General features: G+C 44.7%; 1 protein-coding gene across 1 annotated transcript; it reads right to left on the reverse strand.

Annotated features, from left to right (window-relative positions):
- Positions 1–1,505: 1,505 nt before the first annotated feature.
- NTSR1 (neurotensin receptor 1) lies at positions 1,506–20,783 on the reverse strand. The gene is made up of 4 exons (XM_026862300.1): positions 20,736–20,783; positions 20,232–20,433; positions 8,658–8,748; positions 1,506–6,266 (listed from the first exon to the last, which is right to left on the reverse strand). The coding sequence occupies exons 1-4, from the start codon at positions 20,781–20,783 to the stop codon at positions 6,017–6,019; spliced, it is 591 nt and encodes a 196-aa protein (XP_026718101.1). The 3' UTR covers positions 1,506–6,016.
- Between the last annotated feature and the right edge of the window lie 5,409 nt (positions 20,784–26,192).

Raw genomic sequence — 26,192 nt, forward strand, 5'->3', positions numbered from 1 at the left:
TGGAAATTACTTTTATAATTGAAATGAGAAATACGGGGCAAATTGAAAGCATTCCTCATTGCTTGTGCCTTTCTAACAGAAAAAAAAAAAAAATCACTGATTCTCCTCAGCCTTTTGTCTTCCTTCGCATTGATGGGGCATGATGTGATGCCCAGTTGCATGACATCGGGTGGGAGGGTTGCATGGGAGGAGCGAGGAGCTCTGGTTCCGGGGAATTTTGCTTTTTCAAGGAGTCAACCCTTGACATAGAGAAGTCACAAGCAGAGGGCAACATTTTTCACTCCAGCTTGAAACGTGGTCTGGATTTCTGCATAAACAATGGAGGTTCCACCGGGAGCATTCAAAAAAATATCTCCTGCAGCCAGAAAACAAGGCCGTTGCCGTGTGTTGTGGATTTTCACTGCTGAAGAGACGAACTGCAGGTCGTTAGGCAGCAGACTGAAAATACACCTTTTAATAGAGCATGGATGAATACCAAATAAAAGGATGCATAAAATAAATTATTTGATTCGTTAATAATAAATAGTGTAGGGACAATAGAAGCTCCTGCTCTTCTCATCTGGAAGCAGCACCAAAATGCTTTCGTAGAGGTGGTGCATTTCAGCTAGGTTTTGGAAGATGAATTTTCCAGGCACAAATGATTCCAAATATTTATATTTTATTTGGTTGCTGCTTTCCAAGCAACCTCTCTCTTTGCCAGAAATCAAAACAATACAGTTGAATGGCTAAAAACTATGAAGATTTTGTGGATTTTCCTAGTGCTCAGCTGTGCTATTTCACAACAGGACCTTAACTGGGAGCTGCAGGGAGCACAGCGGTGACTGATTTTTGCTCATTAAGTGTAAAGACACTTTAATATTGTGGGAGATACCCAAGTATTCTGTTCCCACAAAATTATATGTGTTAGAAAAATGAATGCCAGGGAGGATGTGGGTCATGCAAAGAGGGGAAGATAGGAAGGGAAATCTCACCGCTAAGGCACAGTAAACCTGCTTTATTTTTCAGCAACAAATTCTCTGGGGTGAGACCTGTCTCCTTCACTGTGTACCTACAGGTCCTAGTGCAATAAAGCCCTGATCTGCTCACTTTTCTGAGCAAAGCTGCCGGAGAAATAATGATCAAGATACAACATCATTAACATTTGCCCTGCAACAGGGGAATGCAAGCAGGCAAGACAAGCAAGGCAGGAGTTCAGCAAACGGACTCCTGCAGTGACACCACCAAGAGCAGATGCCCTTGAAAAAGGCTCTTCCTTGAAGCACAGGTCTTTCTTGAAGCCCGGAAGATCTCCACTTCCATACTTCAGGCTTGTGCATGCCACATGCTCAAAGCCCAGGGACTCAAGCGAAGGGAGCACTCAGGGCCCTTCCGCAGAGGAGATGCAAAGGTCAGTTCAAGGTCGATGGGATCTCACTGGTTTGGACCACAGCCACACAGCCTATGCTGGAAAGCAGGCTGCATGATAAAGGCACAGCTGCCATTTCAAGCATAACCAGCCCAAAGCCTTAAATTTGGATATTTATTTCTTAGAATCAATAAATGACAAAATAAAATAAAATAAAATACCGTACAGTACAAAGGCTATATCAGGACATAACCATTTCGTTACAGTTTGATCAGTAAATACAGTGTCAATAATAGCACGTTACATTGAAAGAGTGCTTCCCATTGCTACACAAAAGGATTTCACACCCTCTTCCTTCCCTTTGTCACAGAAAACATTACAAAGGAGATGCTGACACACTTGTAACATTTTTTTTTTTTCCCATTGCGCAACAGGCCACAGAAAGTAAAGCACATCAAAGTTTTGTCTTTTAGAAAAAAAAAAACAAAGGTGCACTTTAAAAAATATTTGCCATAAATACAATATGTGCAGGACTATCAGGTGGCACGGCTGGGGAAGGACTCTCGATCACAAAGCCAGGACACAGCATCATGAATTTTTTTGGCAATTTCTGGTTTTGTACTAAATGACTCCAGACTGAGAACAGAAGAACTTGGTGAGCTGTAATGGTAAGAACCAGGCAGAGCTCTAGCAGACACAGCTTTGTTTAACCAGCTACCAGACAACACCACCGGGAAGATACCAGACTGACACTCAAGGCGCCGCGTGGGAAACCTCTGCGCGCTCACGCGAGGGCGGGTGCTGATGGCCGCTGCACAGATGATGGGTTCAAACCTGCAACACGAGCCATCTGCAGCAACAGAACACCTTGGTTTTCATTTGAATAAATGTTTGATGCTATAAACACAAAGGTCCCTCTATTGTCGTGTTTAGAGCACGGGTCCTGCTGACCCTCCTCACCGACTTTTCCGTTAGTTTTTCCTCCTTTACGGACGCCGTCGCCGAAGCGAGGTCTCATGTACTTTATAAAAAGACAAGCTCAGCCGAGTGTTCAAACACTCATGTCTACTGGGCCTTTGGTGAGAAAGTCCTGTCTGGGGGAAATTTCCTCATAGCATAATGACTTTGTAAATTTGATTTCACACGCTGCCAAGTGGATGGCCCTGTCAAGAACACTGTGAAGAGGAACGAAACCTCAAAATAGTATTTGAAGAGGTCACTTGATAGACTTTCTTCAGATGGGAATTTCTCAGAATCCATCTGGCAGCACTTCACATCTGTGGGTTCAACAGATTTTTTTTTTTTTTTTTTTTTTTTTTTTTTCAGTCGAGACAAACTATTCAAAACACTTGTAGGAAATTTGCATAGATTAACAGCATGCTGCACCAACGCTCACCTCTCAGCCTCAGCGGAGAGTTCAGACAAGACGAATACCAAGGATGGGACTAGGTGTTTTGTCTAATCGTAAAAGCTATTGATACTTGATTAGGTTTAAAGTTAAACCCTGTTGGGTTAGTAGTTCAACCTTTATTAAAAGGTTTGGAAAGAACCATTTTTTCTGGTATATACTGGGCAGTTTGTTCTCTTTTTCTTCTCTACGGTATCATGCTTTCATTTACAAAACTGTGAGGTCTTGCAGTGAGTTATCCTCACTTCTTTGAGCTCAAGGGAACTAAATCTCTAGGTTGAATATAGTAAAACTAGGTGAGGAGGGGAGAGAGGATGAAATCAGCTGTAACTTACACTTCTCAGCTCAAGATAGTCAGATTTGGCCAGTGGTAGAGGTAGCTTTGAGCTGCAATCTCAGATTAAGGCCATAGACTCAGGTTGTCTCCCATGTTAAACTGCAGGGACAGACCTGTAGAAGCCAGCAAACCACTTGGATAAATCTGCTCAAACAGCCAGATCTTCAGGACTCCAGTGGCCCAACAAACATTGCAGAAAGAGTTTATGATAAATTCATTTTTACTCCAGCTTGTTCCCGTTTTCCTGTCAAACCAAAAATAAACCTACCAGGTTTTCTGAGCTGTGATCAAATACTCTGTAAACTGCCAGCGTATCTCAGTAATGAAAATCTAAGCCAAGCGTTTTATGTGAAACAACAAATTTTTTTTGTACAGTGTTTCTAAGGTAATTAAGCGCATTTCAGCAGGTTGGGGTTGAACAAGTGTATTAATAATGTTTAACATTTCAAAAGCAACTGAGACACGCAGGAGATGAAAGTCAAAGCATGACACAGTTACAGCTTCTGTGCGAGAAACCACCTCCCAGCTGTTGACTCTATTTAGAGGTGAAGTTAAAAATTTTAGATCCTCTCTAGAAACATTTAAAGTGTCTTGCTTGGAAGGCCAGTGTTAAGTGTGTGACATTAAAACTCCTCTTCTTCTGCTCATCATACCTGGACTTTCCTACAAGGCATTATTACAAGTCTTCCTCTTCCAACATGCCCAAACCATTTCTAACACACACAGAGATAACTTTTGCTGGTTTCTCACCACTTTCCTTCCAAAGAGACCAGTCTCTCTTATCATGTGTGTGTGTGTGTGTGTGTGAGCCATTACCTGTTTTGCTTGCCAAAGAGAATCAAGAATCAACTGTGCATGAACAACAGAAGCGCTTTGTCAAATATATCTCTGCCCTCTGGTACAACCAGGGCAAGAAATTAAAAGGTGTGTCAGAACAAAACTTGCAGTTTGTCTGGATCGGGGGAAACTAAAGCCCCACTGATTTCTATTTTGAGCCCTTTCTTTTGCAGTGGTTCTGTATTACACACTAAAATAAACCCTGGTAGGTGTGGTTGGAGGTCATGGCTGATGGTAGCCAGGTCTACCATGGTAGTTAGCTCTGTACAACAGCCAGGTTACAAACGCCTTGGAAGCAGTTAGCCATCACCCACAACTCGCAGTAAATGCCCCACAGGTGTTTTCTCTGTGTCCTGAGCCCAACAGGACCAAACGCGTGGGTTGCCACATCTGTAGCAGGAGAAGTCACTGGTACCCAGTGGATCAGTAACTGGTCTCCATCGTTGTATGACAGTTCACCGGGGCCAGATCCACATCTCCAGCATTGAGACTTCTGTTACGTACCAAGGGTGCCCGTTAGTTGAAGAGTGACAGGGTGTGGGCAAAGCCCAGAAAGCTGAATTGAGACAAGTGAGTCTTCTAGTTTGTCATCATAAACCAGGCAACTTCTGCTCTAATGAAGTGCGGTGTGAAAGGGGACGCAAGGTCACCACCACCAAAATCACAGCAGAGGTTGCACAGGATGCTCGGCTGGTTCCAGGTTCATGCAGGTCACCATATGGTGATGTGACAGCAGGGAAAGTCCTTTAGATTGTCCCAGAGGCCTGTGATTTCTGGTGCTGAAGGCTCTGAAGCAATTTACTGCATCACATAGTGGGCTGTTAGAGGTGGAACCACGTGGGAGAAAAGCTCACGCTACCTATCATGGCCAGCTGAGAAACTTTAAAGAGACTTTTCAGGTCTTGTTTCTGTTCCTCTGGCTTGTTAAAAGGAAGTTGTTTTAGAGCTAAGACTCCCCAGTTTAGAGCTTCTTGTGTTCTTCATTTGCACTGTCTGAAGATTTGTGTGTGCAGATCAGTGTGCCAAAAGGTCTGGTAGCAAAAAAGAAATGAAGGAAAATGTAGAACTAGAGGCCCTGCTGCCTACAACTGATATAACCTATGTCAGCCTCGTGAAAATGGTGAGGGAAAATTAAAACTGGAGTAAGAATTGGGAAAATCTGAAGGTCCCACAGAATTGGGGCAGTTTGCTCTTATCTCAGCAGCCTGGGGCCCTCATCAGCCTGGAGTTTTCTCACCTCTTAATGCAGGCCAGATAACTGTTCTCCGCGGTAAAAAATAGGATTTGGCTGTATGGCAACAGTAAGGTCTTCCACTTATGTTTGCTTTCAGCACTCCAGCTGGGCACAGTTTCTGCATTTTTGACTCTGCCAGAGACTTTGTTATCTATTGGTGTGGCAGTACCAAACCAGCGAGAGAGGGGGTTCACTGTGCCAGGCACTATATATGCCCTAAAGTGAAAGATGTCCCCCTACCCCACCCCCAGGCACAGCCACCCCAATCTAGGTAAGGCATCATCTGTCATTTAATTCCAAGAAGCCAGAGTGGCTCTCTTGAGCACCTAGGTCATATTAATCATAATTTAGATATATTTCTAAGATGACCACCTGGCTCCCTGAGTTTTCACTCTTCGTTCATAGAACATCCCATAGACGAGCATGTCCATTCTCCAAAAAACATCCCTTTCTGTTCAAAATTGATTTCTCTTCATCAGACTCTCTGCTTGGTGCTACCAAGAGACATGATCTCAGACCCTTGGATGTGGACATGGCATCTCTGCATTGAGAAAAGGATGAAATGCGCTATGATTTTGCCTAAGTTTAACATATTTTGGCTTCCCAATTAACACTGCAACTGGATTTACGCCAGACTGAAGTTACAAAACGTGTAGACATTACTCACAAGAGGCAAAGCCAATGCTTTAAAATAACCTCAAAGTTACCAGCAGAATGAAGCCTATTTTTCCAACAAAAACGACTTTGCTAAACACATTTGTGTTACGTGAATTTGGAGACCATGCATGAAAGTCACAGAGGCCTCTCTCAAGGTTTGACTCCACGATGAAATGCATTTCCCTTCCTCCTTTGGCTTCAGTATGTAGTTTCCCTTGTGACCTGGCTGGAAAATGTGTGGTTGCTGGAGATGCTGTTGGATTTCCTGGTGAAGGCCAGTCGTTTCTTCTTCTTCCTCCATGGCAGGCACAGGAGTGTGAGTGTAGAGAGGAAGATCTGTCGGAAGTTTGCAGACACCAAGTTGTAGAGGATGGGGTTGATTGCCGAACTGACGTAGAAGAGGACGTTTGTCAACATGTAGAAGTAGTGGTAGAAGTTGAAAAGGAAACTGGAAGAACAGATGAAAGAAAAAAAAAAAATCTAAGTAGAGTGTGGAGAACTGATAGAATTCAAAGTCACAAGGGGGTGAGAAAATATGAGCTGTTTTTTTCAGCTAACCTTTCTTGGCTGGGGATGTGGGCTTACTCTTGGGAGTCAGTGCATGAGCCACCAGGAAAACATCTACGTTTTCAACTGAGACTGGCCAAACGTAGGTCGAATACCTCTGCAAAGGTCTTGCCCCAACCACTAGCAGTTAGAAATGTATGTATGTCCCGGGTCTGGATGTGATATTTACCATGTGCATTCATTTCGTCTTCAAAAATAGACATGCGTGAAACTGAGAAGCCAGATGGAAATTTGTTTCTGTGTCATGCATATACATTAGCTTGGCTTTCTGGCTGCAGTTCTGGTCTACAGAGCCTGCAAAAGAGCCAAGATCCAGTAACAGATGCAGCTCTCTCCTCCCCCCGGCAGTGAGAGCTGCATCAGCTCGTTCCATGTGTCCCTGGGTTGGGATTTGTCTGTAATCTGGGATAGCAGTCTCTATTCTGGGGGCAAGGTGATGCTTTTGAAACATATCCTGACCATCGCAATATCATATCTTCAACTAGAATTGGTTGAAAATGCTTAGGTTGTTATTTATATATATTTTTTTTTCTTTTGGAAATATCTTTCCTTTGGACAACTGAGATCGACAGCTCTGGTCTGGTAAAGGGTTTATAAACAATGTAGGTCGCATTTTCAGGAAGATGTTCCTCAGGATCATTTATCTCAGTGGAAATTGCAGACCTTTTTGTTAGTCTGAGCACTGTCTAACAAAAGATAAATAGACGTGCTCTGGAGTACATCACCATTCCCTCCACACCCCCTCAGCACTGCCAAGGACTGCACGGCCCATCCAGCTCTTGCAAGCAGAATTTCTCTATATAGTTGTGAAGAATTAATATAGCAAAAAAAAAAATTTCTCTTCTTCAGGGGCAGGCACACGCATTAATAAATGAACTCATCAAGCTGCTGCAAGCTCTTGATTAGCTACCATACTGATAGTTCACCATTCATAACATGCCTGTAAATTCAATGTTTTCCTAAAATCCCTCATGGCTTTTAAAAGAAGGAAAAAAAATATGTGAATGCAACCACAATGCATAAATTCACACTAACTGCAGACAGACTTCTCTACCCCTCTTGCTCAAAGCAAACGCAGTCGTTACATAATTGATTGCTGCTTTAAGTGCTTTTCATATAGGAAAGCAAACAAGAAACAACAGTTTGTCCCAGCATGTGCCTACAGCTCTGTTTTTATGAGTGAAGATAGGTTTTGGTTTTTACTATGGGTGGATGTACAGTTCCATTCAGTAGACTGCTATATTGTAAATGACGATTTTTTTGGTGCTTGCAAATGAAATTTTAATGTCTCATAGTTGCTCTGCGTTTTGGTATTGTAGATTTTTTTTTTTTTTTCCTGTTCATCGCAGGAAACAGACCTGATCCCAGAGAGAAGAGGGATGTAACACTGTGGGAGAACTGAGCGCATCTCATAGTGTCTTGGGCTACCTGCGTGTATATCCTGAGATGGCATTAATGCTTAATTGCGTATTTAAAATGGATGATCGGTTCTGTGGCTGCTTTGCTGAGGAACCTGGACTGACATGACAGAAAAGCCGCATGGAGCTGTCTGCGTGCCCTTGCACATCTGTGAACCGCAAGCATTCAGTGTAGGGGTACAATTATCCTTAATTTCTCCGAGAAGCTGGACGTTTTCTAATCAGTGGCAACTGCTAGTATTTAATTTTGATCCACTCCCTGCAAAACCCAGTAATTACCCTGCCCCAGACTCAATGAGCAGCACAGTTATTTCCCTACCTGTGCCATCTCTCCTGTCATTAAGGAAACGTGGCATCGTGGAGCTAAATGGTGTGTTAACAGGAGCTGCTCCATCTTGGGGCGGGTGATCGATGTCTCTGCCACAGAGACAGCAAATGCCTACGGATGTGTAAACCCCCCCTCGTCCAAATGTCATTTCATCAGGGGCTGTCAGAGGTGGATATCCATCGCTGTTGTTAACGGGGGCAATTCTGTGGTCACAGCCACAGAAGGAGGAAGGGCACGATGATGCATTTTGGTTCAAGCTAATGCTTCCTTCACCCACGCCCGGGGGATTTAGATGATAAAACTAGGACTCTCAATTTTGCTGGCAGACTCAGTGAGAAATACAAAAGAAAAAAACCCCAAACAAGTAGGAGGTTGAGGCTTTAACTCCCTGTGTGGAGAGTGCCTTTTATCCCAGATCCCCACCTCCACCCCGCAGTGTGCTGGTGCCCCAGCAGCCCCAGTTCCAGCCTGACCCCACACCCCGTCCTGGCATGGGGGAGAGTTTGTCCCCCGTGTCGTGACTCACTCGGTCCAGTGACTGGAGGGGACGTAGCAAAACATGAGACGCCGTATGTGATAAGGGAGCCAACAGACCACGAACGCGATCACCACAGCACCTGCAAGGGATGAAAAAAGCCCATTACTTTTGTGAGCGATTCTTCACTGGGGGTGAAACAGAGACCTGCCTGTGTGGTGTTGATCACTGTAAACTGTTTTCCTACATCCCCGCTTTGTTCTTCTGTTGCTGTCATGCAAAGAATTAATAACTCTGAGGGACAACTAGCCTGCAAATGTCTGTAAAAACAAGCATAACAGAAATAATAGAAAATAGCATGGGGGCAGTGGCATGAACAAAAGGTGTGATACAGATAAAGGACTGCTGATGCCTAGGTCAGACACTGGCTTAAATTAAATTGTATTTGCATCCGTCCTTGTGTTTCGTGCCCTTGTGGCACTGGGTATGTTGTCCAAAGTACTCACAGAGACAGTCAGTGTATGTTTTTCATCCAGGTACGCAGGGAACCAGGGACACTCTAATCCCGTTCGTTTGTTTGTGGAGCCGCTGCCCGCAGTCCCTGTGGTGCTGGGGATTGTTAAACAGCCTCAGGAGCTGCTTTCTGGTGCCAGGGCTCGTCCTTTTGCTCTACATTTGTGCAATACCTGTGACAGCCATTACAAGACGTTTGGGTCTGGATATTGGCATAATAAAAATGATTAATGAAAGGCGAAGCAGAGAAAGACAATGTTTTTTCCTTTCCAGATTCCTACCGAGGGAGATCAAACAACGGAAAATAAAATGCAACAACTCCGAAGGATAAAAGTGCCGTTGGTACAGTGGGTTTGTCAATCTAGATTAAAAAGTCGATATATCAGGCAATCAAGGGAAAAATTTGTTTCCTTTTGTAATACGCATTTCAACCTCTGTATGAAATGACAGGATTCTGGCAGAATCCTAGCAGGAAATAAAGAAATCTCAGTTAAAACGTAACACAATAAAAGACAAGAAGAAAATCGAGGCTAAATAAAATAATTATGTTAATTTTTTATCCCAAATTTGTTCTACAGAGAATAAGGGCTGCATCACTCTTGTCCTTTATGTGACCTGTAAAGGGCTAGGAAGCAGCAAAGCTCTCCTCGAGCTACGCACCACCTGTGAAATGCAGATTTGGCACGTGGAGGCAAAGGCTGCTTTGCCTTCTGCCTTGGGATTGAAAATATTTCTGTGGATATGTCCCAAACCCAGATGCTGTCATCCCGCAGGGACCATGCCATAGCTCATAGAGGAGAGATGCAGAAGATGTGTTTCTCTTGAAAAACGCGGTCCAGGAGGAGCAAGTCTGGCTGCGGTGGCATCTCCCCGTCACTGTTACTCAGCCAAGAGGCACGGAGGAGACTTCAGTGACATCACGGGGAGGGAAGTGTCTGTGCCCTGTTTTTGTAGATGTCATCACTAGCAGACTCACTGCCTAATTTGTACAGATATTAAATAATTCCTGGCGCCCAGTTCTGTACTGACGGCCTTACTTCAACTCCATGCGTTACCTCTTTTATTGAGCACACAACTAACAGTGGAGGTGGTTATATTCTTCTAGCATCAGCCTGCATGGTGTATGAGAGCATCTTCCAGGAATGCTGAAAAAAACCATTTATTCAATAAAGTTTGAGGCAACCGAAGGGACATGTTTTTGGAAAGAAGGCTAGAGAGTCTGTTTTTATTCTCTTGTCCAAGTGAATTCACTATTTCAATCTGGATATTTTTGGCTGCTACATGGTCATGGTGATCACAGATGTAACGCGTCACTAGACGGCCTGCAGCTCTTCAGACACCATCAAGTGAATGAATTTGACCTGTGGCTGACCCCGTTCCGAGGAGCTTTGATGGGACTTTGATGAGGACAGCCCCTACGTGACACATGGCACGGGAGAAGTGGGGAGGTCGCCCAGGAAGCTCGGAGGAAGTGCTGGAGGCCTGCCTTGCTCTTTCACATTTCGGAACACCTGCTTTTGGCCACCTCCAGGAATTGATTTCTCTTGGACGGACCTTTGGTTTGCCCTGGAGGAAGCCATCCACCCATGACTCCGCAGGAGATCCCTCCCAGCGGCCACAGGAGAAGCGATGCTCTCCAGCCTCTCCCCCTCCATCCATCAGCACTGGGCCAGCAGGAATGAGCCAACATCACAGTCCATCTGCTTTCCCAGTGCCTGTACAGGATTAGCTGGATTTTCCGGCTGTGAAAGCAGCTTCCCAAATGGCTCCCAACACAAGTTCATTTGTGAACATCGTCATTTTTGCAGAAACCGTCATGCATTGGCACTTCCCAGCTGCTTACCCCTGCATGCAGCTCTTCGAGAATGGCAGGATCTGGATTATTTTTACAGCCAATTTTAAATCTCACACATACGGCTCTTAAATTTAGCAACAGGTTAAATGAAAGTGGTTTTCTCCTGGTAAAGAATATCTGCTTCTGTGGCTCAGACAGTGCTGTGTCAAATAGTATGGAGGCAAGGATCTACAGCAGCAAAAACTCATATTGAGAGAAATATGTGCTTAACCTCAGCAAACGAATAGTCAATTAAGTAATCTGTGGTAATTCTGTAATATCACATGCAATCACTCTGCAATTAAAACTCTATTAAACACATAGCTAAGTGCATTGGAGACACTTATGGTCTGATTTGGAAAACCCAGCTGGGTAGCAGGCTGTGCAGCTCTGTGCTGCCAGCCTCTGCCACACAGATTAGGAGACCCTGTCCTGTATTTGTCACCCTTAATCCGTATGTTCCAATTTTATCATACAAGAGATCAAGCAGATTTAGGGTGGCAATCCCGTCCCATTGGGTCATGGTCAGAATTTAACATAATCCTGCATTCCGGGGATGAACATGAAATGCAGGAATATGTTAAATTTTGTCTAATACAGAATACAAGTGTTCTTTTCTCCCAGATACCTGGTGTCTTTTGCTGCTGCCTTGTGCCTCTGTGAGCAGATGCTTATCAAAATGGATAAATTATAAAATAAATGCTGGTCAAAGTGGCTGACAAAATTAATTTTTTTTTTTTTGTTATTATTATCAGCATCGAGGACATGTTCTACATCATCAAAGGCTTCACACAGGGGTTTCTTTGGGGTGGGAAGATAGAACAGGTCAGCCTGGAGCTGAGCACTGCAGGGGAAGTATTTGACCCAACCCGTGATGGGGGGTGACTGTCCAGGATGGTGTTTGTGAGGTTGGAGATTTCCTGCCTCCATTTGTTGAACTAGAAATAAACCAGACCCATCCCTCACTTCTAATTAATTCAATGCAGTTTTAATAGGAGCGGGGCTGCTCCATGAATTTCTGACATTTCCCACATTTGAACAGATTGAAACCTGCAGATCACCCCCGGGCTGAGGAGAGGAGAGGGGACCCGAGCAAGCCCACCCCGGTGTGCCAGGGATGCCGGGGAATGATCCTTCCATGAAGCTGTGTCTCCATTTCCCTTCTAAACCAAACTCTTAATTTAAACATGTATTAAAACCTGAATTCTTGCACCCTGTGCCTTTCTATTTTGTCTTACAAGGGCTGTGGTCTCTGCCTGTTTGAGCTGCGTCCCAAGGAAGAAGGGGAGAGAGGGAGGAGGAGTGGCAGAGGACGAGCACTTGTTTGTTTATCGCGCAGGAAGTCCTGCAGAGGGAAACATAAATTTTGAGTGACATCTTTTTCATTGTGCAAAAGAAGATTTAAAGTGTGCCAGTCTTGATTTTCAGACTAAACTGGATGTGGAAGCAATCCTGGAAGTTAAATTATATTAGATGTCACTGAGTATTTTATTTTACCTTGTGTGTATCCTGTGCCTGAGGCTGGGAGACAGCCCTTCTCCAGGGCCAACGTCTCGAAAAACTCACGTTGGGTTAGCATGGGCACGGAGCAATATATCATGTGTAAAAAGACCACAGCGAGCGCTCGGTGGCTGGTTTCACTGAGCACAAGAGCCATGCTCGGGAGGGATCTTCAGCCCCCCCTGTCCCTCTTCTGAGGCTTGGAGTGACTCAGGGCACTGGGACAGTGATGGGTAACGTGCCACTTCTGCCAGCTCAGAGGGGACCTCGGGGATCTGCTGCAGTACAAGCATTTTCCTCCTCATTTTAGCTTTTCTATCCCCTCTGGGGTCACGCTAAGTCACAGTCCTGTGGCTCTGGGGTGGCCCTTGGCGAGGGTATCCCTCCATCCTTTCCTTTCTCTCCAGGAGAGGGAGAAAAGAATCACAGAATCATCTAGGTTGGAAAGGACCCTGGAGGTCATCTAGTCCAACCGTTCTCCTAGCACAGTTCCCACCTACAGCATATCCTTAAGCTCCAAATCGACCCGACTCTTGAACACCTCCAGGGATGGGGACTCCACCACCTCCCTGGGCAGCCCATTCCAACGCCCAACAGCCCCTTCCAACGCCCAACAGCCCCTTCTGGAAGGAAATGCTTCTTAATATCTAGTCTAAACCTTCCTTGGTGCAACTTGAGGCCATTCCCTCTTGTCCTGTTCCTTTCTACTGGGCTTAAGAGGCTCAAACCAGTTCTCTGCACCCTCCTGTCAGGTAGCTGTAGAGGGTGATGAGGTCTCCCCTCAGCCTCCTCTTCTCCAGACTAAACACCCCCAGTTCCCTCAGCCGCTCCTCACAGGACACGTGCTCCAGACCCTGCACCAGCTTTGTAGCCCTTCTCTGGACACGCTCAAGTAACTCTATGTCCTTTTTGTAGTGAGGGCCCCAAAACTGAACACAGTAATCAAAGTGCGGCCTCACAAGTGCCAAGTACAGGGGCAAGATCCCTTCCCTGTCCCTGCTGGCCACACTAATCCTGATACAAGCCAGGATGCCATTGGCTTTCTTGGCCACCTGAGCACACTGCTGGCTCATATTCAGCCGGCTGTCACTCAACACCCCCAGGTTCCTCTCTGACTCCCTCTTCAAACCACCTCAGCTGCTGCTCACACTTCCAGAGAAGTTCAGATCCATCCTTCCTCGACAGTTTTGTTCAGATTATTTTGGCCAATTTATTTCTTTTCCTCTGCATTTCAAGGGAAACCGAAACACAGCAGGGGAAGCAACATGTTATAATTTCTGAGCAAAGGCAAGAGCCGTCTGAGTATATACTGACCCATCTGAACAACATCTCTCAGCCTTTTCTGTTTCAGCTCATCAGCAGCCAGGTGTCTCCAATGCTGCCCAAGGGACACACCCTCCAGCTGCTAACAACAACATATATGACAGTGTGATGGGGCTTCTGTCAGGGATTTGCACTAATGCTGATTTCTGGAGAAACAGGTTTTGTCTATTCAAAGCTCCTGGGTTTTATACACTTATTTGGTTGATGCCATTTACAAGAGAATCTCTCACAAAGGGGAGCAAGTGTCACTGTGCCATTATTTGATATGAGAGATGGTAAAAGCTGGGCCAAGTGCAGCTGTAGCTGGCGCTCATTAAACCTCAAGGCACTGTTTATATTAACACGATGCACTACCTGACAGGTTGCGGGCAATATTTATACCAGCGGGTCCCAAACTAGGGTTTACAGGAGCTGCAAGGGTGAGTATGAGCCTAGTAAAATCAAAACTGCTTCTGCTGGTATTTAGGTCACAAGGCTGCAGGATTTCCATAAAAGTCAATAACAGACAGTGGAGATTGGGGACCACCAGTATGCACCAGTAGCACTCAGGAGAGCAACGGAGGAGAAACTGGGAATAGCAATGGATTTAGGGAGCCCCGAGCTCCTTTAGACTGAAAACACACAGAGGTTGCTGGATACAATCCCCATGTGCTCTTGCACATATTACTGAGCAGTGTAAACACTAGATTTGATTCCTTAATTTCCATTCCCAGCAGCCAGAGATCTGCTTTTTATCTTTCTGTATAATTTTCCTTCTTTTTTTTACTACTGTGGGAGGATTGTCTCTTTTTTTTTGGATTAAGGGGTAGGAGATGATATCTTGCTTGAAAGGAGCCATGTTCCCCTAAATACTTCTTTGTTAATGGCAGTGAGACAGTAGAGTGAATAGAAAAACCTTTTGGCATGCAAAACCAATGTATTTTTACTCAGACTATATTCTCCAGTTCTGATTTTCAATGGTTTCAGCTGACAGATATGAAAAGGGATGTGAATTCCTGCCCCTGCTCATGCTGGTGGTTAAATCACCCACTGGCATTGGTTTCATCCAGAAGGAGCAAGGCAGAGAATGAGGGTGGAAGCTAGCCCATGAACAGGCTCCAACAAGCAGCACGTCACTGCTGACTCAGTGCAAACGGGGGTTTCTTCCCCAGTTTCCTTCTAAGGTAATTATTTTTTTTTGAAAATTAAAGAAAAAGTTGCTTGATTCCATTTAAACTTCATTCGTGCCATTCCCTCTAGGGAGTCCAGGTGTTTGGAGGAGGAGGAAGAAGAAAGAAAGAAAATTTTCCCTTTAAAGGATAAATAAAGGCTCCCATCTTCTCGTCACCAGGTTCAAGGCTTTTTCTATTTGGTAAAATCAGGTATCGCCCAAACTGGCATCCTCTGCAGCCCCTCTCTTTCCCCTCCGATTTTGAATTTCACGTGTCCTTTGTTCCTCCTGGAACAGTTTCTGCTTGCCTGGGCCTGTATTTACCACATGCTTCTGCAGTGACTAAATCCCTGGCCAGACTTTATGTTTGAAAACCCATCAGTTAGCTTTTTTTAAACACTCACACTGACAGGGTTTAACACCTGGAAAATCTGCTTGCTGGGCATGACCAGCCCTTGAGTTGTCTTCAGAGATGCAGTCATGAGCCTGAATCCCAGCAGAAAGGCTTCGCCAGCCCGAGCTGCAGTGACAGCAAAGTGACAGCATCTTGAGAGACAGGAAAAAAGAGTCTCCCTGTCCCAAGAGGTGCAGCCATCATCCCTTTCTGCTCCTCTGAGGGTGTTTATAGAGCGCTCTGACACTGCTCTCTTTATGTCACTTGGCAGGCGGTAAAGTAAACCTACACGTACAAACAGCTCTGGGAAATATATACAACTGTTATATAGCTAATTTATCCTCCTGGATTTCAGTGTGACACTTCAGCTGTTAAACTCGGCTTCCACTCACACTTAATGTCGCGGGGGTTTTGCTGAACTCCACTTGGAGTTGCTCAGACTTTGTCTTAGGAATGCCAACTGCCGTGGATTTAGTCCCTTTCTTGCGAAAGAAACGATTCACGGACAAATCTGATTTCCTTAGGTTATAGGAATTATGAAATGCGGCTGTTTAAGGAGCAGATTTTCAGACTGGTGATCTACTGTGTATTGTGGTTGCAAAGTATGAGCTTATTAGCTATTGGTTATTCCTGTTTGTGGGTTGGTTACACTAAATCTCATCGCAATATTCTCCTCCTGAAACAGAAAGCTCAGACTTGGAACACCGATGGGGAGAAATGAATGAACTCTTCAGAAGTTGTTAGTGCACAAATTAATGAAATGCAGGCCACGTGGATACTTCATTAATACTTGGCCTTTGTCTAGTATTACTTGAAGAAATGCAGAGAGCCCAAAATAATAATTTAAAAATTCTTAGATGTTCAGTAAAAAACATAGGAGACTTCATCTCCTAAAGAGCATCTTCTCAAGGCATCATCCAGGCAGCTGTGGGACACTGGAGGACATTCTTTTAATTAGTTAAACCTCTCTAAGTGCTTTATAATTGCTTTCACTAAGAAACTTCTGTAATGAGCAAATGCCACCTGGAACTGATTATGTTTTAACAGCCTTGGCCAATGTCCACCCAGGGACATGAAAGGCCTCCCCTTGATGTCCATCAATTTGTCTCAACATTGTTATCAGAGCTCCGATGTGTCATTCAACAACTCCTTACTCCCATCCATGGTGGGAACTCATCCTGACAGGCAGTCGGGGACGTGTTGAGGGCTGCTCAGGGGGCTGGTGTCACAAAACTGTCCCCTTTCTAGAAGACATTTTGGCCAAACGGTGCTTTCAGCCTGAGCCAAGCTCAAATATGCCCTGATTTTTGAGCAGCTGGAAACGTGAGACTGAGGTGGAGGAGATTTCTCCTGCCTATGTCTGGATACAGTATGTAATGGTCTGGGTGCTCTATGTGAGGTTTTACCTGCTGAAGGCTGCTTATTCTGAAGGGGGGGTGTGTGCATGTGCGTGTTTAAGATCTATTTAGGATGTTATCAAATGATTGGCATATCAGGCGATGCATTCAGAGAAGCTTCACCCTTCTGTGAAGCATCACACAAGGCCCAAGAGACTCAGCTTCCAGAATAGCACCCAAGAGACTCAGCCAAAAAAAAAAAAAAAAAAAAAAAAAAAAGAAAAAAAAAAGAAAGAGGTGGCTTATAACTGGGGAAATGGATGGAATATTGGATGGCTGAAGGAGGGTATGAAATCTCTTGGCAGGAGGTATTTTTAACAGCAGCACTGATGCAGATGTTGCCCTGTTATCCTCGCAAAAAAAGCTGGGAAGATGCCAGCGCCTCGAGCACTCAGAATTTGGATCCTCACACCTGGTGAACGCTGACAGCAGAGGGAATTACAATCAGAAATCACATGCTTAACGAATTAATAAGGTGACTCCCAGGCAGCAGGGCTGACACATTCCTTGATCCCGATCTCCCTAATTATTTTGCACATGACCAAAGTCAGACAGAGCCAAGAAAATACATAAATGCTACCAAAGAGGAGGAAAATGATGCGGATTTTTTGAATGAAGCTGTTAGCCTGACCACTTTTAGCTCCTATTTCAGTGTAAATAAATACATAAGCTCAGTAGGTCTGCGGGAAGGAAGGGAGGTGTTGGCTGCTCTGATCTCATCCAGCAGCTCTGCACACCATGAACTGCAAAAATTTATTTTCTGAGCATTAGCTTTACAAGTTCTGAAACATTTCACCCTTAAACCAAAATCAAGCTCTCTGTACTTCAGGCCAAAGTTCACTTTTGGAAATGGAAAATACTTTGACCCCCCACGAAGCTCCGATTTTTTGCCAACATTTTTATTAGTGTGGGCAAGTATCATCTTTGTTTTCCCATCCTCTTCCATAAACCAGCCTAGACCGTGTACATGGTTTTGGCTGCCATGGATCCCAGAAAAAAAATCATGTGCATCCTTGCTTAATTTTTGCTACTTTTCAGACTTATTTAAAAAAAAAAAAAAAAAAGTTTAAAAAAAAAAAAAGTTGTGAGGAACAGGTGACAAAAGTAAATGTGAATCAAGCACCTCCAGTAATCAAGTGCATCTGAAAAATGAAACGAGGCAGATTTCACTCAGACGTGCTAGATAAAAAAGCCTTTCTGCACGATGTGGTGAATCACAGACAAAACTGATGATGGATTTCTTATTTGCTGGATCTTCCCCAGTCCAGAGAAGGAGCAAGCGGCTGCTCTCTCACTGCCTTCCCAGCAGGGCAGGGAGCTCAGTCCTGCTGTGGGGTGGTGCCGCAGAGCTACACGTAGTATCTGTGCGCTGCTGCCCATTCTCTGCCATTTCTGACCCACTTTTGCACCGTTTCGGGCTCCCTCACTTTTGCTAACTTTTCTCAGCTTTTGCAGTGCATCGCAAAAGAAAAAAAAAAAAAATTGCCTGTAGAAGAAGAAAATTAAGCTTATTGTTCAGAGAAAGAAGGGCTGGTTTTTAGTGCCTCCGAGCAGATGTCGGTGCGGGGTGCTCTTCCACCACCACCAAGCAATGCCCGGGGAATGGCAAGGGTAAATTTAGGTCTCTCTCTTATTATTCATGAAGAACTCTCTCTTCTTGATGTTACTAAAGAGCATACAATACTAAAAGGAGAGAGAGAGGTGTGAGATGTTGTAGTGCAAGTGAGAAAAGGCAGCTTCTCACTTAATGGCAGTGGGCAGAAGCGTGAGGAAACAGAAAAAGATAGCAGGGAACCAAGGGACGTGCATGGCCCCATCCTCGCAGGCTCGGTGCTGGTACAAGGCTCACTCCTTATCCCCCTGTGGAGCCCCAACAAGGTAATTATGGGGAATTTCTTGTCTTCCAGGTTTTTCTCTCCTTTTTCTCAGTAGGGATTTCCCCACGTGGTGTTTGAAGCTGGGATGCAGGTGGTGGCTTGCCTAGGGCATGGGCACAGCACGCTGAGGGACACATCCCTGGCCAAAAAAAAACAGCTGGAAAAAAAAAATATCTCATGGAGGTTCTTGGTGCCTCCTCTAGGGATTTCTTGTTGCAAACGGGGCCTTGGCCAAAGCGCTTCAGCGACCAAGAGCTTTGCCATGAAAAGCAGCGGTCAGAAAGCTTTGCTGCTAACAAACTCTCACTAACGTGCAGGAGGACTCTCACAGTTTAAAACCAGCATCGCCATATTTGTTAGATGGGTTTTTTTTTTTAGGTACTATTTTTGATCAGCTTTTGCTTTATCATCTGTCAGTTTAAGCTACCAGATTCTTTAGTCTTTTCCTCAGTTTATTTAATTAAGCCATCCAGTATTTTTGCAGTACGGCACAATTGCTGGGTGCAGTATCTTTTTATTTAACCATTGTCTGAACCAAAGCTCTGCAGGAAAAGAAAAGGAATAGAGCGATATTACGCAAGGCTTAAGTTGTTGTTGAAACATCATGAAAATGCTGGGCTAGTTTTGCTTTTTCAGAGAGTCTCTCTGTGTGAGCAGGTCTGTTCTTTAGCTTTACATATCAACAAGCAAAGGAAAAAAAAAAAAAAAAAAAAAAAAGGATTATTTGCGATTACCCTAAATGTGGTAGTTTGGGACAATAAAACCTGAATTGAATCTCTTTCTGTCTTCATCCATGGAGATCACAGTTCTGTCTAGTTTCTCCGTGAAGGTAAATAGCCACTTGTCCTCCCAGCTACCAGTATTGTTTGAGACATGCAAACATAAACCCTTTATTGAGTGTGAAATATAGACAAAGATATTTTCCAGAACAGGGCTTGAGAATTTGTCTGAAATATGCTTAGATACCCAGCCCTCAAAGGGCCGCAAAAATTAGTTTTTTTTTTTTTTTTTTTTTTTTTTTTTTTTTTAAATTTCTGCTACATACTAAGTTGTCTTGGGGAAAAATGTCTTTTTTTTGTTTTTTAAATATTGTGATTAGCTGGGTCAAAAGAATCAGGGAAGCTTGATGTTATCGAGTTGTTTCTGTTTTGCTGAATAGGAAATATATTTAAATGTGAATTTTATTTTCCTCAACTTCTATCCCATTGTGCACAATTAATTAAGTAATACTTAAATCTCCCTCTAGTTTCCTTTCCCTATAAGATTTTTTAAAAAAAAAACAACCTGAAGGGAAGCTTAGGACTCAGAAAAGTGGGAGAAAAAGATGATGGTGGGAAATAGAGGATAAAATTCCCTACAAAACTGTTAGTGACTCAGCAAGAAATAGATCAAGAAGAAGAGAGACCAAGAGAACAAACAAATTTATTTCCCAAAGTCTGGAGCTTTGAGACAAGAACTGGACAATGTTGGCAAATGTCCAAGTGTTTGGGGGCAATTTGCATTTCGAAAAAGAGCTAATTTTAATTTAAAGTATGCTTTGAGTGAAAAACGTTTACCCATTTCAACCTATTACTCTTCAGATTGTATTTACTTAGACACCTCTAGACGGTTCCATGCCAAAACACGGGGATACTTACGTAGGACCCTGACGCCGTGCTTCAGGGCTTGCACGCGGCTGGGCTCCATGGACATGCTGAGCATCGTCTGCTGCCCGCCGATGGTGCAGACCTGGTTTTCTTGGGCAGCCTGCCTGAACATGACCATGAGCTGGTTGGCGATGATGGTGTTGAGCACAGAAATGACGACCATGGGGAAGACGAAGGAGATGAAAGTGTTGACCTGCGGAGGGGGAGAGACGTGGCACGGTCAAGGGATGAGATGGATCAGCGGAGCAGGAGATTGTGTTTTATTTCTCAAAGCAACAGAGAAACAGCCTGCAGCGGGAATCTTTTCCCTCTTTTTACACCGCTGCCTTGGGCTTTTGAAGGCTTATTGCACGGAGGGAAAAACTCAACCGCCACTGACATACGTTCATTCACATGGGTCAACACTCAAAAAAGGCAAATTCATTCGCATCCAATTATGTTGTCTTCCCCTTTTCAGTGCAGTTCATTGCCAGAAATGTCTTGGCCGAAACATACCATCGATCTTTTCATCTCGTGAACAGCAGGATGCTTCTTACCTTTCATTGTGCGTAGCGTGACTTCTAAATACCAGTATGTTATTGTATTTTTTCTTTATTATGAGCACTCCCTGAGATCTTTTTAACTTTATTTTTTGTGTTCTGCCCTTTCCTTGTCGATTTAATGACAGCATTTTGTTATCATAACCAAATTATCCAATAAACCTTGTGCCTTAAAGGATTAAAATTGATCAGAATAAACAAGTGGAAGTTGTAATGGTTTTAGTACAAATTATTTGATTACTACAGTTTTGATAAAATTAAATGGAGGATCAAATTAAGCAGTGATTGAATCAAGTGGAAGTCACTGTTTGTGTCAAACAAATGCAGGAAGGCTTTGTGAGGGCCTTGTGGGCTGTCTAGAAACCCCGCTGGAGCTGAGTTTACCAAAGAGCAGCCTAGGGAAATAGAGGCATGTGTAGGATTTGCTTGCATGTCTGTGGCCATGGTGGGGTGGCAAGCCGCCGCGCGAGCAGCACGGAGGGGCTGGGCACCCCTGGGGCTTGTCCTCTCCACCGTACGGCTCAGGAGGAGGCTCAGCACATCACCGAGATGAACGTGGGACAAACCAGAAGCCCCTTAAATTTTAAAAATTTCATAACTTTAACAAGAATTAAATGGTGTGCTGCAAATCACTGTGGAAGCAATTTTATTAAAAGCGCTAAAACAACAAAAAGATCAGACTACTAAAGCCAGTAGGGATCTCTGCCCCGCGGTAGAGTTACAAGACATGCTGACTTTGTCCTCAGATAGCCGCGTATCTTACACCCCAGTGCCCTCAAACGCAGCAGTAACCCAGCAGTCCAATCCAACCTCGCTTCCCTCTGCAGACCGCCCAACCAGGGAAGCCTCATCTCCAAAGGGGTGCTGGGATGGAGACCTCCCCTCCCACCCACCCACCCGGGACCATCCCCTCAGCGTACAAGTATTTGCTGTACAGCCAGTATCTAGCGCAGATGTGTGGCCTCTTTGCTCTGGAGGGATTCAGAGTTGCCAGAGATGAATGGAAAGTTGAAGACAGAATCCAACCACACCCACAAGATGCTACAGAGGATCCATAAAAGAAAGAAAGAAGAAGCTCATAAAGCATATGGGGAACAGGTGCACTGGCAATCAGAAGCACTTAAGTTTCTTTGTTCAATAAATCTGAGAAAGATGCAACTCCTCTTTTGGTGAAGACAGGCAGCGTTGTTGTTGCCAAAGTTTTCTTTAGATGGATCAAGTCTCTGTACAGCTTTGCGCTCCAGAGCTCAATGTGTTTAGCGAAAGTACCAGCTGGGTTTCGTCTCTCGCAACCCACATGGTGAGAACATCTCTCGTTTATGCTGGTAATAATAATAGAGCTCCTCTGCGGACCGAAAAATATTCCTAGATATGCCCCACCGTTACAACTGTTAATGGCCTCTTTTGTTAAATATATAGCAGTTTTCTAAGCTTCTAAAAGATCTCACCGGCTACTGCATATAAAGAAGAGTTATCTTTTGGAGGCGTCTTGAGATGCTAAGAAAGATCATTAAGCAGTAGGGCCCAAGTTCTCAGCTGGTGCAGAACCACACCATTTCACTGAGAGAGTAATTTGTGCTTGTAATGAACCGACTTCATTTATTTAACCTTCATGATGCAGCTGGGCTGAGCGGGCACATACAGGGGTGAAACGACCTGCTCAGGTTTACTGGGTCAGATTAAGAAATGAGCCCCGTTGTTCCCCCGCTCTCATTTCCACGGCTTTAGCTGCTGAATGCCCTTGTTGCCTGCTGTTGAGCGACGTTTGCACATCAGCAAAAGGAAACGCTTGACTCTGGAACTGCTTCACTCTGTCACCTGAGCTTCAGAGTTTATTGGCTTTCGTTCAAAAACTTCACTCTAGCTATAAATTAGTCTCGCCTAATATAATTGCGCAGAACTCAGAAAGTCTTCTCTGAGCTTTCTTTAAAGCCTCGATTCATTCCATAATTGTATTGCAAAGTCTTTAAGGAACTTGGGAAATTGTCTAGAATAGCACTGGCTTTCCCTTTTATGAATTGTTATGGTAAAAGTGTGAAAATTGCATGCTTTCTATGAAAGGCTATATTTAAAGATTATTTTTGTTTCCCCCGTGTCTTGATTTATCCCAGAATTCTCATATACTTAAAAAATATAAAGTCAATATTTTCCCCAGAAGCAGAAGGTTTTAATTTGTGGAAAGAATTATTTGCAAACACAAACTCTCGGGGACCGTCGAGGCTAGAAAAGCTAAAACGCAAACTCTCTGTATTCGGTGTATTTCCTGGCCGGCTGCTTGCTGGGTTGTGCGAGTCCAGACCCCAGCACACTGTGCACGTCGGTTCAGCGGCACTTTATTTACAGGTGACTTCGCACACTGCTGGAGCTGATGCCACAAACACCTCTTCAAAGCCAGCGGAAAGTTTCCCACCTGCTTCAAGAGGATCTGCTCTGGGCTCCCAGGACTATATATGCAAAGATCTTAGCAGGAAGACTGGTAGAGGGTGTTTAATGGGATTTTTTACATCCCTGAAACTCCTAATATCACCGGGTCTAAAGCGGCTACGGCTGTCAGGGCACACCTATGGGAGCCTTTAGGTCCTTATATATCTTTACAGATCGTTCTGTCCTGGGGAAGGAGGATTTAGACAGTCTCCAGGTTAATTTTTGACATGAAAGTCTTGGGCTTCATGTTGGCTTAGTGTGGAAAGGACAGCCTGTGTGATACTGGGTCTAAATTAATTCAGGGCTGTTTGGATGCACAAGCAAAGTGGTCTGGCCTCATCTCTGCTATCACCAAGCATGGTTCAGTCTGATCCTCCTCTCTGTTAAAACTGATGCGGTTTTATCAGTGTAAACCCACCACGATGGACAGTGACGTGCAGCATGAGCCGAGTGCAGAAGCACAAAGCTGTGCATGGAAAGGCTGAGCCCTGGCTGCTCTCTAGTGTAAAAAAAAACCCCAGCACCATAGACCCTGTGACTGCGTGTTAAATCCTCATGAAAAAAAAAAAAAAAGAAAAGAAAATCCAATACCACAATGTTTGCCACTGGCAGGAGAGAATGAAACACTAACCCACTTCCATGCTGCTGATGCTCCTGTAATCAGTGCTGTCCTAAAAGCCATTCAAGCACCAGACTGGCAGGATCTGTGGGATGGGATTAGTCCTCAGGGCCAAATCACCTCTTGTACAGAACAACAACCTTCCCGTCCAGTACCACCTGAGCAATAACACTCAGAGTCCCGAATCGCTCTTCTCTGGCTGTGCTGTACAGGACGGTGACAATGTAGGTGCTGTCGGAGCGTGAGCTCCCATCAGAAATCTCTGCCTGGACCCCATCGCCATGAGGGCATCCCTGAGATATCTCTCATCTGATGGATGGGACGATGGGGCAGAGACACCCGCTGTGAGTCACCCAGTCCTCAGAGGTACCACACCTTCACAGTCCCCCACGGGGGTGACACTGACCTTCCCAGCCCCATCTTGGTGGCCATGGGGGGTCCTGCCCTGCCCAGGCACCAAACCTTCCTGGCTCGCTAAAGATGATGCACTTTTCACCCCAGCTTTCTCTTACCCCTCTGTTGCCAAAGGTGATTTTAATTCCAGCCAGAACATGAAGCATTAAAAATCACACAGGGTTTTTGCAGGACACAGAAGACATAGCAAATGCAGGGATGGGGCTTCACAAGCTCATGAGAGACAAATGGAAATTTATGTAAATGAAGTCACACTTCTGGAAGGGAAAAAAAAAAAAAGCAGCTATCAGCCTCTCTCAGTCAGCTCAACAAAAATCAGACTTTGCGTGAGACTAGAGAATTCAGCATGATGTGAGTTTTCTTCTTCCTTCCAAACAGGAGCGTGGGAGAGACACGGGGGGAAGGGACCAGAAAAATCAAGTGACACAAAAGCAGGAGCCAGTTCTTGGTCTTGCGATGCTTCCTAAATCTTCTGTATGGAAAACTGCTCCCCCAGCTCTGCTGAGCTTCATGCTGATGTGATTTGCTTTTGCCAGTTCGTGCCTCCAGTTATTGGGCTGCCGTGGTTTCCCTGGGTTACCACTAAAAGCAGACATCAGCTCGCTCGCAACGGGGATGGAGGAGATGAGCATAAAACTTCACCTTGGGTTTCCCCAGAGGGCTTAAATGCGTCCTGTAAATCAGAAGTTTGCCAAGGTTTATACTTTTGTGCTCCAAGGTGACTTCTGGACCAACAGACTCAAAGGCCACTTTGGAAGAAGATGGTTTTTCAATCCCTCCTACAAGCCCAGACTTTTATCTTCTATGTATCTGAAGGGGAGGAGGGGAAATACTGCATCCGTTACAGGCATTTTCAGGTCACCTTTGCTGCCAGCAAAACCTACAGCTGACTGTTCCCCTGGTCAGTGCGTGGCTCTGAAGGGGTACAGAGCTGTTATTGAGTGTTTGAGGTTGCTTTAGGAGGTCTTGAAGCACTCAAGTGGTTAAAAGTAAAAAAATTAGGCTAAAGGCTCTTCCTGGAGGTACAGTAGGAAGTTGAACACCTCCACTGGAAGTATTTATAATAAAAAAAAAGCCAAGAACCAGAACTATTCATAATATTTTCATTGAAAGAGTTTTGATGAGAAAATGTTCCTTTACTGCGATTGTAAAAGATTTCTGAACATGCTGATTGTGTTTTTCCTCAGGCCGCTTTTTTTTCTAAATAAGTAGAAAAATCCCACAAAGCAAATGAAGCATGAGACGCCGGTCACAGCCTCACGGCCTGTGCTGCATCACACCGGCGTGTCCCACAAAGCGGCAGCTGGAATCCCCTGGCAGCAGGAACCAGACCCTCAGAGTGGGTGTGGGGAGCAGATAAGATATAGGGATAATTTTAGCCCTGGGTTATGACACATTGCGGAGATGTTCCCTGATAATTGAGGTGACAGCAGAGTCAAACTCCTGGTGTCTGTCAGTGCCACGTCTCCAGAGACACAGCCCCTTCCAGCAGTGAGCTGGGATGCTCAAGAGCAATTTTTCCACCTTCCTCTTCAGGATTGTGAGAAGGATGGTTAAAACAGAGAGAAGTGTGGATGATGGTGAGCCGGCAAAACCTCACCTGGACCGACTAAGCTTCTCTCATACTTCATTTCTCCGTGGCAGGCCTGTCTGTGGGCTGGGAAATGCGATGAAATGGCTGTCAGCCTTTTCGTTTTCTGCTGCACGGAGGATTCTCAGTGCAGAGACTCTCCTCCAGTCCAGCCACCCCTTGAGGACATGCCTGGGGAAATGGTTGAGAGACTCAAAAACTATCTCAGGAGGAGATTAGTCTTGCTGGTTTCCTGGAAGTGATGACGGAAAGGACTGAGGATGCAGGGTATCGTTTGATTTGTGGTTTTGAGCAAATCAATTAAACCACATAGCTGGGATTTAACAATCTACCACATTCTGGTTCACCTCATTTCCAATGGAAAT

The sequence above is a fragment of the Athene cunicularia genome (assembly GCF_003259725.1).
Source record: "Athene cunicularia isolate RWA chromosome 20 unlocalized genomic scaffold, athCun1 chr20_part1, whole genome shotgun sequence".
Lineage (NCBI taxonomy): Eukaryota > Metazoa > Chordata > Aves > Strigiformes > Strigidae > Athene > Athene cunicularia.

What these genes read in the sequence shown, in the direction of transcription:
- NTSR1 (XM_026862300.1), bottom strand. Translation starts at nt 20,783, where the DNA reads ATGAAAGGTAAGAAGCATCCTGCTGTTCACGAGATGAAAAGATCGATG. An exon ending in ACGAGATGAAAAGATCGATG is followed by an intron (nt 20,434 to 20,735) that starts GTATGTTTCGGC and finishes CCCCCTCCGCAG; the next exon opens with GTCAACACTTTCATCTCCTT. An exon ending in GCACGGCGTCAGGGTCCTAC is followed by an intron (nt 8,749 to 20,231) that starts GTAAGTATCCCC and finishes CATCCCTTGCAG; the next exon opens with GTGCTGTGGTGATCGCGTTC.